Source organism: Saccostrea cucullata, unplaced genomic scaffold (assembly GCF_032062105.1).
Source record: "Saccostrea cucullata isolate Sc308-1 unplaced genomic scaffold, CSIRO_AGI_Scuc_v1 ctg125, whole genome shotgun sequence".
Taxonomy (NCBI): domain Eukaryota; kingdom Metazoa; phylum Mollusca; class Bivalvia; order Ostreida; family Ostreidae; genus Saccostrea; species Saccostrea cuccullata.
In genome coordinates this window covers 43,004-60,954 of record NW_026936290.1, presented here as the reverse complement: position 1 = coordinate 60,954, position 17,951 = coordinate 43,004, and the positions used below count along the sequence as shown (strand labels likewise).

Below are 17,951 nucleotides of genomic sequence, written 5' to 3'. Positions count from 1 at the left end.
ATGATTTGAACAATTTAGAATCTACACTACCCCAGGATGCTTCCACATAAGTTTCAGCTTTTCTGGCCCAGTGGTTCTTGAGAAGATTTTTAAAGATTTTTCCTATACATTTCAATGTAAAACATTGATTCCCCATTGTGGCCCCACCCAACCCCTGGGGGTCATGATTTGAACAATTTAGAATCTACACTACCCCAGGATGCTTCCACATAAGTTTCAGCTTTTCTGGCCCAGTGGTTCTTGAGAAGAAGATTTTTCCTATATATTTCTATGTAAAACATTGATTCCCCATTGTGTCCCCGCCCAACCCCCGGGGTCATGATTTGAACAATTTAGAATCTACACTACCCCAGGATGCTTCCACATAAGTTTCAGCTTTTCTGGCCCAGTGGTTCTTGAGAAGATTTTTAAAGATTTTTCCTATACATTTCAATGTAAAACATTGATTCCCCATTGTGGCCCCACCCAACCCCTGGGGGTCATGATTTGAACAATTTAGAATCTACACTACCCCAGGATGCTTCCACATAAGTTTCAGCTTTTCTGGCCCAGTGGTTCTTGAGAAGAAGATTTTTCCTATATATTTCTATGTAAAACATTGATTCCCCATTGTGTCCCCGCCCAACCCCCGGGGTCATGATTTGAACAATTTAGAATCTACACTACCCCAGGATGCTTCCACATAAGTTTCAGCTTTTCTGGCCCAGTGGTTCTTGAGAAGAAGATTTTTTAATGACCCCAACCTATTTTTGTCTTTTCTTGATTATCTTCCCTTGCGAGGAGACTTGGCCCTTCATTTTAACAATTTTAATTCCCCTTTACCCAAGGATGCTTTGTAACAAGTTTGGTCAAAATTGGCCCAGTGGTTCTTGAGAAGAAGTCGAAAATGTGAAAAGTTTACAGACGGACAGCTAGACAGACGGACGGACGACGGACAAAATGTGATTAGAAAATCTCACTTGAGCCTTCGGCTCAGGTGAGCTAAAAATTCATTTACAGATAGCAACATGATTAATAGGAAGTTAACATCAGATTCTCAGAGCAGATGCTGAGAAAACCGCGACAAAAATTGTTATATATGGTACAGATAGATGCACAGATAAACAGGAAGTTGACATCCAATTCAACAAAAAAGAAACCCCACCAAATGGATGTCTCAACAAAAATTGTGCTAAAAATTTATGCATCTGCAATGAGCAGCTGCTGAGAATATTGCTGCACAAATTTGGTATGGAGACACAAACAGACAAGGGTAAAACAGTATAGCCCCCTCTCCTTTGGAGCAAGGATATATTGATATAAAGCAATGTATATACTAGTACCATGTACATTTAAAGGGGCCTGGACACAGTTTCAGCTGATTTTTTAAAACCAATTTTAATGTTTACAATTCCTACCTAAGGCATCATCTATTGATTAGCAAAAATTTGAAACCATTCGTTGATTAACAAATAAGACACAGTACTTAAAGTTCTTCATAATGTAAACAAGGCTCGTGCCTTGTCTTTGTTTACATATAGAAAATATTATATTTATAACAAAATGAAGTTCAGCAAATCAATAGTAACTGTCGAATCATATCTAAAATTAACTTTTATCTGAAATTATCTACTTTGAACGAACATATATTAGTATATTAACCTGTGTAAACAAAAACATGACACTAGCCTTGTTTACATAACAAAGGTTTGGAGCTCTAAATATGTCTTGTATCTGGACAACTGGCGTTCAATTTTTTGATGATCATTAGAAAGACCCTAGTTAAATATTTGTAAAAATGGAAAAATAATTTTTGAAATTTTAGCTGAAACTGTGTCCATGCCCCTTTAACAAGATAGAAAATGAAATTTTGAAGAGAAATGAAAATCATGTCACAGATATAGTATTTCCCTTTTTATTTTGTGATATTTTACAACAGCTATATTGTACGTCCATGTGAATAATTTAACAATGCACCATGCAGAAGGCTTCCAGTCTGTCTGTTTGAGTCGAGTCATTGCAGAGACACAGTTCTCACAAATCATTCTTAAGATGTTAGAATAAGTTGAAACAAGAGGCCCACGGGCCTTATAGGTCACCTGAGCATTACGCAACAATTTTCCAGTTATTGAATTTGATTCATGTTTTAAGCCAGATGCTATATGACATTCACAATTTTAAAAGAGGCACCATTGATCATCATAACAATACACTTAGCAGTTGCTTAGCTTGGTTACTGAATACCCATATGCAGGGTAGGGGAACAAAAATGCATTCCAACTAACCAGTAGTGCCCCTAACACTGTGACATAAACCTTTGACCCTAGGTCCACACATTGCACAAATTTCAAAAAGGCACCCTTAATATCAAAAAATAAATAAATGTTTTATAAATACAAAAGAGCAGATTTCAAACAATAAATCCATTTTCAGTATATAAGTAGAGCCCCCACCCCACCCCTGACCCTGGGGCTTTGAAATTCACAATTCTGCAAGATTAGGGCCCTTTCTCATCATAACTATAAAGGTAGTTCATCTGCTTTATACCCAGAGACAAAGAAAAATTTTTTCAAAGATTTAATGTATTTTCATTATATAATCAATTGAGCCCCACCCCCCTAACACCAGAACCCCTGACCCTGGGGCCATAAAATTCATAATTTTAAAAGAGGCATTCTTGCTCATCATAACTCATATGTACTTAGTTTATTTAATTCCTAGGAGCAGAGAAGAAGATTTTCAAAGAATTCATGTATTTTCAATGTATAATCAATAGAGCCCTGCCCTAACACCAGAACCCCTGACCCTGGGGCCATAAAATTCACAATTTTGGTAAAAACACTCTTGCTCATCATAACTATGCACTTAGTTAGTTTATTTAATACCTAGGAGCAGAGAAGAAGATTTTCAAAGAATTCATGTATTTTTACTATATGTAATCTATAGAGCCCCGCCCTAACACCAGAACCCTTGACCCTGGGGCCATAAAATTCATAATTTTTAGAGGCACTCATGCTCATCATAACTATGCACTTAAGTTAGTATATTTAATACCCAGGGGCAGAGAAGAAGATTTTCAAAGAAATCATGTATTTTCACTATATATAATCAATAGAGCCCCGCCCTAACACCAGAACCCTTGACCCTGGGGCCATAAAATTCACAATTTTGGTAGAGGCACTCATGCTCATCATAACTATGCACTTAGTTAGTATATTTAATACCCAGGGGCAGAGAAGAAGATTTTCAAAGAAATCATGTATTTTCACTATATATAATCAATAGAGCCCCGCCCTAACACCAGAACCCCTGAACCTGGGGCCATAAAATTCACAATTTTGGTAGAGGCACTCTTGCTCATCATAACTATGTACTTAGTTGGTTTATTTAATACGCAAGAGTAGAGAAGAAGATTTCCAAAGAAATAATGCATTTTCACTATATACTTATTTAGCCCCGCCCTAGCACTAGAACCCCTGACCCCAGGGCCATGAATTTCACAATTTTGGTAAAGGACTCAATGCTGATTACAATCATGCAAACAGTTTGACTGCTTGATGTCCAGGAGTAAAGAAGAAGATTTTTAAAGATTGCATTAATTTTAGTGGTTTTGGCCCCACCCCTCGGGCCCCAGGGGGGCAGGGATCATGAAATTCACAATTTTTGTTCCCCTTCACCCATAGATGCTTTGTGCCAAATTTGGTTGAAATTGGTTCAGTGGTTGCAGAGAAGAAGCTGAAAATGTTCAAATGTTAACACACGACGGACGACGAACGACGGACGACGGACGACGAACGACGGACGACGACGGACGAAAACGGATAGCAATAGGTCACCTGAGTTTACTCAGGTGACCTAAAAAAGAGTTCCATTTCAATCGTCCTGTCCAATAGGATTAACTTTAATTCCTTGACGAATCTGCCCCCAGCCAATCAATCTGTAAGAATTGATATAATATATCAGGTATACTGTAAAGTCACAACGACGGCAAATTAATGTGCTGTTTATTGGCAACTGAAATATATGAATAGAGAAAATAGGTTCCTTTCTTTGTTACTTTATTAGAAAATTATGTGGGGGCGAATAGGGCTCAACTGGCCTTTGACCCTTTCTGGTACAGAGCCCTGCATACTCACAATTAAGAATCTAAAATTGAGAAAAGGGCAATATTGACAGTAAATCAAAAGTTGTCATCAATACTGCCCCATCTAAGCAGGCTTGGGGTCAATTACTTTGAAATGTAATTAATTACTTTCAAATACATTGATTATTTTGTCGATTACTTGCAATTACAATTACATTGATTTTTTCAAATGTAATTAATTACTTTCAATTACTTTGACAAATGTAATCAAATACATTTCAATTACTTCGTTTTATTTTTTAAAAAAAAAAAAAATAAAGATTTTTTTTTAAAGTAAGATTTTTTCTATAGCAATCAAATTCGAACTTTCATTCAGTGTTTTTGTTCTTGGGTATGATAGGGGTTCACACCTGGTCAAAATTAGACCTTTACCTTATAATGAGTGTGACACACTGTATCAACAAATTAAACATGAGACAATTAATTATTGTACAAACACAAGCCTAATTGCTGTAAAACAAATTGACTATCAAACAACCATTGTTATTTGCAAGTGGGAATAGGGAGATCTGAGATTTATAAAATGTGGGAATAAGAAGTAGAAACCCACCAGTATAAAACTATGTATCAGTATAAGACACCTTTTTAAATATAAACTTTCATTTTGAAAAAAAGTAATGAAAATGTAATTGAAAAGTAATTGAAAATACATGACCATTTTTGAAATGTATTTAAATACATCCAATTACTTGTAATTGAAGGCTCGCTCAAATACAAATTACTTCCAATTACTTTGAAAAATGTAATTAATTACACTCAATTACAATTACTTTATTCAATTACCCCATCCCTGACTGAAAGGGTATAAGACTTTGTCTAAAACTGCTTTAACTGAATCAGTCATCTTCCACACAAATAACCATAGACATCGTATCATTACAAACCTCCAATGCTTCTCCACACGTCTGCTGAGTGCGATTTTCTCTCCGATCTCCGTACACACAGGGTTAGTTAATCCAACCTTGGCCAAATCAGCCTTCACTGCGATGACACGCCCCCCAGTAGACAGGGAACCAATGTTCACCATCAACACCTCATTCTTTGACAGCTTTTGTACCTGAAAAATAAAACAACATATTTTTGAAAAGAAAGCTCTGTAAATGCACAATATCAGCAAAGCACAAAATTAGACATGTTAGATATTTCTGTTAACTTCTTAGATGACCTAGCATTCTCAAGATGTAACTTATTTTTTCATATATGATATCAGCTGTCAACAATCATTTGGCAATGAAAAATTTCTTACAATTTAGTTTTAAATTTGATCTTTTTTGTACATCTTTATATGGAGCTCTTCTTCTAAATCAATATAGTCTGAAAATGGCCATAACCACCCATCTTAACACACTGTCTTTTGTGTAAATTTCATGGCCATAATTGACCATGACATCAAAGTAAAATTTAATGCTCAGAGCTGACAGAAGATCAATATAGAGTCATACTGACCTTTGCTCCCTTCTTGTCCCCCTCAGTTTTGACCCCCAGGAGTCGCCTCAGTAAGAAGAAGGAGATGGTTATTTCTGTGTAGATGTCAGGGAGGGCATTCACGGCTCCCAGGACCTGACCCACCATTCTGTCCGCCCTACATAACATCGGGTCAATCTTAGTACCAACACCTGTAAAAAGAAGATTAGTATTTAAGATATGTCATTGTATTGAAATATGTAAAACGTTCAGTGTTTTGCCACTGATTTCAATATAAAAAGTGTTGAGATCATTCTCTTTTTTCAAAAGTTCAAATCTTATTCATTGATGATACTGTCCTACTGCACATTAAACAAGGTATCTATGAGAGCACTAGGACAATATACTTTTGGATATTTTTTTACTTTTCTTGCAAAAGGACAAAACTCTGTGACTGGTTCCAACAATAAAGATCTCCTAAAATGAGTTTTTAAGAACAGTATAAGAATCTGGACTGACCAATAAGACCCCCTGGCACTGCGTATTGTAGATCATTCTGTTCTGCTAGTAGGGAGAGGATCCGAGATCTGATGGGCTTACACGCCCACTTCCCGTCCTGATCCTTAGCCACGATGCCCGGCCTCACTTCTATCTCTTGTCCAACCTGTAATTCAACAGCAGCTTTATATACCATTTCTGCATGTTTTTTTTCCTTTTCTTCTCTCTTCTTTGGTGTCAAACTGAATTTGTCAGTTTTTGTCAGCAAAAATAAACTTACTTTCCAGAATGAAAAAATTCATTGAATATTTGTTGTAGCCATTTTTTTTTTATGATGTTTTAAAGATACTTTGTGGAGACTTACTTTTAGAACACCCTTTAGAATACTTCCTCCTGCCACGCCCCCTTTTAGGTCATCAACCTCACTTCCTGGTTTGTTGACATCAAAAGATCTAATTACTGAAAAAAAAACCAAAATCTGTGTTAGTAATTGACAAACAGTGCTTCCCAAGAAATACACAAAGTTATAAAGATGGTCATGTGACAAAAGTTACAATGAAAGCAATAAGTACTCATGCATAACTTTTAATGGAAAACTGGCAGAAAATTCCCAAATTAACATCGAGTAAAAGTGCTTTTGGAAAAAATCTGTGTCTACTCCTCATTACATTGTATATATTGTAGCTAAACTCACCAATAAGTCTGGGTTCTGATGTGAAATCCCTGAGAGGCACTGGGATCTTTTTAATGATGTATTCACAAATGACATCTATGTTGTACTTAAGCTGGGCTGAGATTGGGATGATAGGGGCACCTTCAGCAATCGTTCCTAAACAGACAAATTAAGTGTCTTAATCTCCTTAAAAATAGAAAATTTATCAAAATGAAAAATTTACAAAGCTCATTCAGAATTGGTCACAAACTACCCACACCTGAAATCACAAAACATTTCCTGTATAATGAAAGATAATTCTGTCTTCATAATGACAATTAGCAACATTGGAATTTGGACAGGACATAGCAAAACATGTTCTTCATAACTCTTAATTTGCTTTTTTTCCAGACAGAATTGATTTTAGGACATCTTCCATTAGGCAGTCTTGAGTATTGACATTAAACCGACCTTTGACAAAAGCGAGGATCTGTTTGTAGTATCAACATTAAACCGACCTTTGACAAATGCGAGGATCTGTTCATATTATCAACATTGACATTAAACCGACCTTTGACAAAAGCAGGATCTGTTCATATTATCAACATTGACATTAAACTGACCTTTGACAAAAGCAGGATCTGTTCATATTATCAACACTGACATTAAACCGACCTTTGACAAAAGCAGGATCTGTTCATATTATCAACATTGACATTAAACAGACCTTTGACAAAAGCAGGATCTGTTCATATTATCAACATTGACATTAAACCGACCTTTGACAAAAGCAGGATCTGTTCATATTATCAACATTGACATTAAACTGACCTTTGACAAATGCGAGGATCTGTTCGTAGTATAGACATTAAACTGACCTTTGACAAATGCGAGGATCTGTTCATACTGCTCCTTGGCCTGGCTTTCCTTGACCAGGTCGATCTTGTTCTGTAGGATCAGGATGTGTTTCAGCTTCATAATCTCCACGGCAGCCAGGTGTTCAGAGGTCTGGGGCTGAGGACAAGATTCATTGCCAGCTAAAGACAGAATCAACATTTCAGTGACCTATATAAACCTAGCAAAGCAATGATGCAGCATTTTGTCACTAAATACTGAATTTTTGTACTACCATTGAAAAAGAAATATCTGACATTGTGCTTTAAATATGACAAGTACTATTATTTTCTGTGTCTCAACAATATATATATATATATAGAACTCTATTTCTTCCTTAACAATATATCACCTATTAATAGTAACACCATTACCCCCCTAAAGTACCTCACCTATTAATAGTATCACCATTACCCCCCTAAAGTATCTCACCTATTAATAGTAATGCTGCATCCATCACAGCTGCTCCGTTTAACATGGTAGCCATAAGAATGTCGTGTCCAGGACAGTCCACAAATGATACATGTCTACAACAAAAATACGGCATTTGTAAGGACAATCCTCAAACGATATGTCTACAACAAAAATACAGCAAATATAAGAGAGAAACAGTTAACTGTTTAATCTTGCAAGTATTGAATATAAGGTAATAATTTTTTGGTAAAGACAGTTTCATTCAACAATAAAGAAACAAGATATGTTTGTAAAACACATGCCCCCCTCCCCAAATAATTAGAAATTTTGCTAAGTCCAAGAGGCATAATTCTGTCCAAAATGGCTTGTTCGTACACAAGACATAACTTCATCTAGATATTCTTATGATAAATCTGTATAGGCTATCTAAATTTAATTCCCTGGTTCTCAGGCCAATTTTCTCCAAAACAGATGCGGGAGGGCGGCATTTTATTTTTCATTTTATTGGCAATAAAGTAGATGAGGGAGGTATTTTTTTTATTTTAATTTCCGAATTTTCTTTAAAATAAAGATAATTTTTTTAATCACAGATACACTTTCCATTTCTGGTCAAAATTTCTGCTTTATCCATTGCTTAACAGCGTGTAAACATCGTAGGTAATGTCCTTGAATGTATTTTCAAACGAAGTAGCCAAAATCTCATTGTAAATTGCTACCGGAAGTGATATTTGAATACTAAACTACGAAACAAATGAGGTCGGAATTTTTTTTCCCGGATTGGTCTCCGCATTACTAACTTTTTATTTTATCAAAAATACAATAAAATCGGCAATGCGGCTACCTCAAAACGGATGCGCGCGGGCCTGAGAACCAAGATTTCAATTTTATTTGGCCATACCGAATTTCGTTTCAATATGTGCAACCTCTGCAAAGAAAATAAAGGGAACTTGAAAATAATTGGATTTTTTCTACTTCCAAGGGGCATAACTCTGTCCAAAATGGCTCGATCATACTTCAATCAGAATGTGACCTAGATATTCTTATGATAAATCTGTATAGCAGAATTCATCTCAATATGTGCAACCTCTGCTAAGGAAATGAACAGAAACTGGTGGTGGACCTATAGACAGACTGACCGTCCGACAGACAGCAGCAAAGCAATATGCCCTCCCTTCTTTGAAGGGGGAAATAATAATAAGAAATTTTCAGCGTTATAAGACAATGGGTGTTATCAGACAATTCTCCCACCTCTGGACCTGGAATCTTCCTGTACATCCTGCTCTGTCACACGGGAAATTGTCCTCTTTAGAGCTTCCACAGGATCTATAGCAGCCGGGACGGGGGCAGGCATCGTTATTACATTTATATATCTGTCAAACACACAAAAGAGTAATCGTTATTACATTTATATATCTGTCAATCAAACAAAAAGTCACTCACACACACTGTATAATACACAATTACTAACAATGGGGACAGGCATCATTATTACATTAATTTATCTGTCAAACAGACAAAAATGTCACATTACACACAGTACTACTGTTAGTATTACTATTGCCTGAGACAGGCATAATTGTTAAATTCATATAATCTGTCAAGAGAACAAAGTCATGGTCAGTTAAAATTTACACATACTACTTCTCCACAATACATACACACATAAATATTACAGGCCAAGATAGGCATTATTGTGCTTTAGGGATGGCAATTTGTAACCGGTTAATTGATTAATCGGTTGGAACTATGCTAATTGGTTTGAAAATTCGTAATCGGTTAGTCGGAAAAAATAAAATATATGTCAATTTGAGCGCGGTTTCCTTAAAATCCCTTCTGATTTTTTTTTTAGAAAGGAAAGCGCTGCATAGATTTTTATTTAGTGCTTTTACACATCTTATAATTAAGAATATTTGGAGGTAATTAGCTCTCAAGATTGAGATCGCGGGGGTGATTGGTCAATTCGTAAAGTGTTAATTACTGTTTTTATAACATAATGCTGTTACCCAGATACATGTGGTCCTGTGGGTTTTTTAATGATATTAAAAAAACATCATCGTTAAGCCCTTTTAATTATTAGTGTGTCTATATTTTGCCGTTATCTATCGAATTATATTATAACGTTGTAAACTGTAAATAAAGTGAGAGTTCAGAAATAGACTAGTTCTGATTATGGTGACAACGCAGAATTAACTTTTTTAACATCTGCGTTGGAAAATTATTCCTGTCTGATTTCGCAAGCAAGATTCCTGGTTTTCTCAATTTTTTCTTGTCTATTGAAATTGTACATAAAATTCTCCGATCAAAATAGTAAACAGAATGTAACTTCTAAGTCTTTTTAGCCTTTTTGTGTGTATGAAAAGAAAATGTCAAAATGGATATCTTGATATGACTAACCGGTTAATCAGTCGGAACATTTTGCGGTTAATCGATTAGCAATTCTGCAATCGATTGCCATCCCTATTGTGTTTACCTTTGCATTGGCATATCCTAATTTGATGGTGATGTTTCTAACAAGTTCGTTCTTAAATCTGACAGTCTGAAAATGTAAGCGTACATAAAGATAATCAGTGAACAAGTCTGAAGTCACACAGAGCTAATTTGTATGTAAGTTATGGGGAACCCACCTGAACCCCTGAGATAGCTTTGACCACTGTAGATTTTCCATGAGCTACATGGCCAATTGTACCTACAAAAAATTAATTATAAAGTTTAATCTTAATGTTAATCCTTTTATACAAGAAAACAGAAAGAAGTGAAATATAAGCCTAACATACCAATGTTGATAGTTGCCTGTCTGCTAATGACTTCTGGGGTGAGGGGGGTCAATCTGTCTATATTCTGAAATTAATATTTATAAATAAAATTAATTATTTTGAGATATTTAACAAGTTCTTGTAACTTTAAAATGACAGACTTACACATTAAAATGTACCTGACTTATTCATAACAAGGAATTTACATAATGTTATGGTGACAGCGCCATTAACTGTTACTATTATACATATCCTGATTTTTCCCTACAAGAAGACTGTTAAACTGATGTGAATAATTCCCTACAATTCCCAGTCAACAGACCAATATCCATTTTGTTGTGCATTATTTAAGTAATCTTGTCCCTGTTTCAAAATTTTATTGGTTTAATAAGAACACCTTTATTATATCATTGAGGGATTAGCAGTAAGGTTCCCAATCCCTCTGACTGACTTGGGAAATAGTCCTGTCCTTAGTGAGCTGGAATCTTTCCAACTCCTCAATTAAGGAATGTTTTTAAAGTCTTGTGTGAGTTATTGGTGTGTAAATCACATAGACTTGTGACATACTGATAGGCATATTTCATGAAGTGCACTAGCCCTTCATGAAAAATATACCTACGTGCAAGTCTGTGATTTACACACCAATAATTCACGCTAAACTTAAAAACATTCCTTATACAGTTAATTCTCGATAAACCGCCACCTTTTGTAATTTAGAAATCATGGCGGTATAACGAATTTGGCGATGAATTGAATTTTCCATCTTTTAGGGAATAAGATAGAGTTATCGTTCTTAGATACACCATTTAGCGTTTCTATTCCTATTATTACATGTACATGTATATATAAACATGTTTCTAAATTTGAAATTACTTTAAGTAATTTTTTTATGTACAATTTTGCTAAAACAAAATATTCAGTTATGAAATAAAGACAAGTACATGTGTATGCATTTAAATCTGCACGTCTAATTTTGAAAAAAAATGATGCTGGGTCGATCGTCGCGATATACTGCCTATAGTATGTGAAATGAATTCTTGAATAAATTCATTGTTTACATCATTGTTAATGAAACGTTCACAATTTCTGACATAATTATTTTTTAAGCAAACTTTGAATTGTTTTTAAAAGCAGAGATCATCAAAATAATATCGTTATTGGCGTACTTTACAACGACCGCTTTCGTGGCGAAGCCTTGACTAAATGATTTTATTAAACAGAATACAAAATTATTCTAACAGTTCATGTTAAAATTATTGTTTACTTAATTGCATGTACCTTGACTGGCTTTGCATGCTTTACAACAGGGATAGCGTCTACCAATTAGCCGCGCTTCACTGACCACATGCACCTGTGGCGGTATTATCGAGATAATTGACACTTAAAAATGGACGTTTGTTGTGAAAACAGGGTGGCGGATGGCGGTATGCGAATTTGGCGTTATAAAGAGAATTTTATATAGCAGGAAAAACGTTCTTGGGAAATCATGGCGGTATTGCGAAAATGGCGATGAATCGAATGGCGATAATTCGAGAATTGACTGTACTGTATTTACATTTTATATGTTTGGAAGCACCAAAATATACTCAATATTTGAATTTCTCAGCGCAATATATCATTGCATTTTTCTAAAGTCGCTGTAGCCTCATTGTGACGTAATGTTAGCGCAAGTTTCTCCATGTATATTTCTATGCACAAGTATCCATGAAAATGGTATTCAAATTGATTTCACAGTTGGCTTAGTAGAAAAACTTGAATGTAAATATTCTATATTAACTGTATATAACCTACCACTTCTACTTCTCACTTATTGGACATACTGTCAGTTTCTACCTGAAGTCTTTTTCATTAAAATATATTAAATATATTGATGAAAGATTACATAGGTGGTGTTTCATAAGATTTAAAAATAAATCAAGATTATTGCAATAACCCAGAACTTGTTGCATCATACACTAAACTTTAAGTACCAAGAACCAATACACAAGAAAATATATTTACATTCGATGTGTTTTTCTACTAAGCCAACTGTGAAATTGATTTGAATACCATTTTCCTGTATACAAGTGCCTAGAAATATACAGAGAATTTTGCACTAAAGTGACGTCACAAGGAAGCTACGATGAAAAGAAAATATCACTTCACATTTTGACACAGATCTTGCAAGATTTTAAAATGCACGAAATGAAAACAAAACTTGACAGTATGATAAAATATTTTCACCACTGACCAGATAGTATATTTTATAAAATAACAATATAAATAAATGTTGACAAGTACGAAATGCATTGTATCATTGATAAGTTTTGAAGTTACCATTTAATTTGGTGCGTAAGTATCAAAAATCAACCTGAGAATGCCAGCTGTAGGCAGCAGAATTTTCCTGGCACATTAAATAATATAATAATGAAAAAGCCTGGAAAACGTCAGAAATATCGGACAACTGACAACATAAACCTAAGGTATATATTTTTTAAAAGAAATACAATAGCTTTTCAACATAAAAGCTTTTTCATACAAATGAAAAAGGATAGTTAAGTCTGCATGCTTTCAATTTTAAAATCTTTAATCTTTCTAGCTTATCATATTTAGAAACAATAATGATCATCTACTAAATCTTTCTACGAAGATTAACATTTAGGGAAAAAAAATCAGCATAGAGGAAATTCGAGATGACAATAAGCACCGGTTTACATCACTACATATGCCAGAGTAAAACACCTATTTGAGATAAAGAAGAATAGCAATCGGTTAAAACTCTTTGCAGTAGCAAAGATGAATATATACAGCATTACATTTACACACCAGAGTTTTTATATCCTGTTTCGATAAGTGGGGCTGAAGGGATTTTGTCGGTTCCTCTTCTTCTCCTGCCATGCTGTCTGACGCAAGTTGGAGCAACTAAATTTGGGACATACTAAAGACCTGACCTACTAAAGACCTGACTGACCTGACCAACATAAAATTCGTTATAAATAAACATATTAAGGTTAAATATGAAACTATTAAGATAAATTCGTGTTTATATGATGGAATACTATGTATTAGATGCTTTTTGAAACAATTCTGGCGAACAAATAATTTATTATCCATATTTTTCTGAAAATGAATTGACCTGACCAAATATGTAATGACCTGACCAGACCTGACCGATCTTATATTCGGGCAATATGTAAAAGATTAGCTTCTAAAATCATTTTTTTTAAATTTAGCTATACACAAATATGTAATTAATATTACTTATATCAACTTTTAATCATTATATTAATAAAATTGACCTGACCGGCGTAATGACCTGACCGGTGTGACATGACTACTAAAGACCTGACCAAATATTAACATACTAAAGACCTGACCGAAACGAAGATTTATTATTAGAAGACTTGACCGATCTTACTTTAGGTAAAATATATAAAAGATTCTTCATAAATATATATCTTATTTTATTTATACACATATATACGTCCTAAATTGATTTATTTCAACTTTATAAATCAATTGACCTGACCGGCGTAATGACCTGACCGGTGTGACATAAATACTAAAGACCTGACCAAATATTAACATACTAAAGATATTTTCAAATCGCAGTTTAATGATAATATATAATTATAAATAATAAATGTTCTTCAACTTGAAAATGAAATTAATTGGCTAGTCCATTAGAATTACCGGGGTATAATTTTTTCAATTTAATGAAAGTGATAATTATGAAGAACTCTTAGCCATACTTGAGATACAATGAATTACTGTTATAATTGTAAATCAAGTATGTTTCCAGACCCTACGACGTGGACGTGGTTCTTCTCAGGGTCCATATTTATTTATGATTATTGTTTTTAATTCTTTTATTTACTTTTCTCTTTTTCTTTATTTATATTTTACTTATATCTTTTTCTTTAGTTATTATTGACTTATATCATTTTCTTTTTTAGTTTTTTTTTTTTTTTTTTTTTTGTTGTTTTTTTTTTTTTTTGTTTTTGTTTTTTTTTTCTTTCTTTATTTTTTTTATATTATTTTTATTTCTTTATTTTTATTCTGATTATTGTTTTGAATTTGTTTTCTTTTTGTAATTTCTATCTGTTTATTTATTCTGAATTTTATAAACGCACGAACAGACAAAAATCTTCACAGCCGTCATGCGGAGGAGATATATTTACTGTCCGTTTGTTATAATTATTCCTCGTTTATTTCAATTTCTGTGTGGTGTACAGAACCAGTCCTCGCTATCTTCTACTCCAGCACAACTGCGATGCCTCCAGACCGAGCAGCTCTTGTAAGGGGCATCACAACCGATCATCTCCTGCATGAGATTGGGAAGACGGCATTTACAGTCACATGGGACATCCACGTAAGTCACCTTCTTTTTGTTCAGTTTTGCTTTAGTTTCTATGCGCGGGAAAGGACTGAAGGACCCTCTCTCCAAGCAATGTACCAAGTGCTGCCTAACGAATGGTGCATCAAACTTCAAGAGATCATTGCCCTGATAGTAACTATAGCAGAACTGAACTGCATTTGCAATTGCAAAAAGACCACAATCAACGCTGTTAGTTTGTTGTTGAATTTGCGGGATGCGGACTGTCATTTGGTGATACTCGCTGCCGTACATACTAGCTAGCTGTATTTGCAGGGATGGGCTGATTTTTCCGTTGCACAGACTGTCAAGGACATATATTTGCCCATCCAATTTCATGGAGGCTACCCAATGAAATTTCCCGTTGTGGTGAATCTGGACGGCAGGAGACATAACACTTTGGAATCTGATTCCATATTTCCATGTGCTTTCTTCGTCATTCCAAACCGGAGTTCGTTCTGTCTGTTGGAAACCATTAATGTCGCCAAACTGCTGTTTTAAAATTTGTTGAACGGCATTTATTATGTCCGAACAAAGTGGCTGGCCAGTTTCAATCTTCTCTTTGTGGTCCATTGTCAAGTTGCTGACCCATTTTTGGGTCTCTGGTTTGGAAAGCTCACTCTCGACGTTGATGTTGACTTTTCTTTTCTTGGCTGGCAGTTTATTTTCCACTGGTGGTTTTGGCAGGATTTTTCGTTTTTTGACAGGCAACGGGATATGTGGAAGTGATGGAGACTGGTGGAGTGTGACTTCTGGTGATGGAGACTGGTGGAGTGTGACTTCTGGTGATGGTAACTGAGGTGAAACGTCACATGGGGATGTCGGAGACTCTTTGGATACAGCAACTGGTGACTGGAAGCGAAGTTTCTTTTTTGATTTTGGCGTCTTTTGTTGCTGCATCAATGAATCTGGTGCTGGTGTTACATTAACGTCGACATCATTTTTTCTAGGACGTTTTCTGCCTGACTTCTTGTCACTTCGTTTGAGACTTCGTTTGGACAAACTCCGTAAGCTGACCTCGGTGTTATGGTTGTCAACGGGTAGTCCAACAAACATCTTGACTGCTATAATGTGATAACAACGAGACATTGATGGACATTGACAAGCTTCCGGATGAAGGGTTACACAATATTGTTTTTCATTGTGCCCTTTAACAATGTAGGCTTTACACTCTGGCACATGTGTAACCCCGTTGTTGTCCAAAACGAACTTCGCGAGACTTCTGGCTTATATTATTGTCGCGGACTTTCGGTTGGCAATCTTCGTCGTCTGATTCTGATTCGGGCAAGTCTTGAAATTTGAACGAGCATGGTGTTGATTTGGTCATAGACTCCGGAGTTTCGCAAGGACTTTTTAATTCTCTGTTTATTGTTGGGCTGGTGTCCTTGGTTTCCAATGGGACAGACGTTTTTTTGTCATCGCCATGGTCGTCATTTAGTTTTACGAAGTCAGTCTTTTTCTGGACTTTGCTGGGTCGGACAACATCAGATATAACAGATTTGACGTAGCTGATTATATCTGATGGTTCTACAACTTTGTTCGGAATAATCAATTCATCTTTTTCAAGCCTTGCCTCCTTATACTTTGACTTAAGTTTGTAATTTCCTAGACCTGCACGACCTCTCTGGATTTCTAAGAAGTAGAAATTTTGTAGATGGTACAAACTGAGCATCATACAATCTACAGGTAGCTCCTGCCATCCAGTCATCCTCTTTAGAACAGCGTTGATGCTTTCTGAGGGGTTGTTTGTTATTCCAGAGAAAGGGTCATACAGGCCAGGGAATTGCTCTATCAGCCAACGTCCAGAGTACTTTATTAGGTCTTCTTTCATATGTCGGTCAAAGTAAGATTTTACGTTGGCCGACCATTTTAATGTCAAACTCTCATAGCTGGATTGAAAATCGTCTTCTGTCTCACTTTGGGCCATTTGACGCCAGTCTGACAGGTATACGGAGGCTTCTGATTGATCTGCTCCAAGTTTTCTGAGTTCCTCTTTAAAGTCTCGCTTCAGATGATTCCAGCAGTGGAAAACCTGCATCTGTGGAAAATATCTCAGCACTGCCTTAGTTAGTGCTGGCTCTCTGTCAGTGATGAAGGGAATTTTCTTAGACTTTAAAAGAGGAACTCTGTCTGCCAAAAATTCAAATAGTCTGTTATGACACTTCTGAAGTTTTCTGTCATGTATTAAGAAGGCCAGCGGTATCCAAGGTGTACCTTCAAAAAGCACATGCCGGAAAATCAACGGAGAGACGTAAAAATCTCCCAAGTTGAAAGTAGTGTCATACACTAGACTTACTGGGGTACTGGCGTTGCTTTGCAGCAATTCTACAAATGTGTTGATTATGTCCGGGAGAGCAAAGATGGTTATCAAATCTGGAAAGACCGTAATTTCAGAAACAAAGCCTTCGAGGTGGTAAGCGAGCTGTATCATGTTGTATATATCATCTTTACTCAATTTCTGCTTCGATTTTGAAATGGCCTGGTGGTTTTGAACTTGTTTAAGGTTTCTTGGATTTAGAACACCTTGGTACTCCCCAGCAACATTTCCTTTGGTGGACAATTTCCGATAAATGGACATCGGCTTGCCTTGCATATTTTTCAGTTCATTTATAACTGATTTCGTTGACCTGACATACTCTGGTGGGTTATTTTCCTTTGCGTTGCCGTGGGGATTTGGAACGTAGATTTTTTCATCGCCAGCATAGGTGACAAGCATTCGTCCTGGACGCTCATCAATATAATAAGCTGTCCTGGTAAACTTGTTAGAAGTATTTGGTCTTGCTCGTCCTTTGCCAGGCTTGGAACCAGGTAAACGTATGTGATAGTAGTTCTTTAAAAGAACTATCCCGCACTCATCTT

General features: G+C 35.6%; 1 protein-coding gene across 1 annotated transcript; it reads right to left on the bottom strand.

Moving 5' to 3' along the window:
* Positions 1 to 3,836: 3,836 nt before the first annotated feature.
* LOC134245286 (eukaryotic translation initiation factor 2 subunit 3-like) lies at positions 3,837 to 13,647 on the bottom strand. The gene is made up of 13 exons (XM_062727593.1): positions 13,544 to 13,647; positions 10,760 to 10,823; positions 10,610 to 10,671; positions 10,456 to 10,521; positions 9,234 to 9,355; positions 8,004 to 8,098; positions 7,556 to 7,714; positions 6,720 to 6,854; positions 6,390 to 6,484; positions 6,047 to 6,191; positions 5,570 to 5,739; positions 5,008 to 5,180; positions 3,837 to 3,916 (listed from the first exon to the last, which is right to left on the bottom strand). The coding sequence occupies exons 1-13, from the start codon at positions 13,613 to 13,615 to the stop codon at positions 3,853 to 3,855; spliced, it is 1,422 nt and encodes a 473-aa protein (XP_062583577.1). The 5' UTR covers positions 13,616 to 13,647; the 3' UTR covers positions 3,837 to 3,852.
* Positions 13,648 to 17,951: the final 4,304 nt, after the last annotated feature.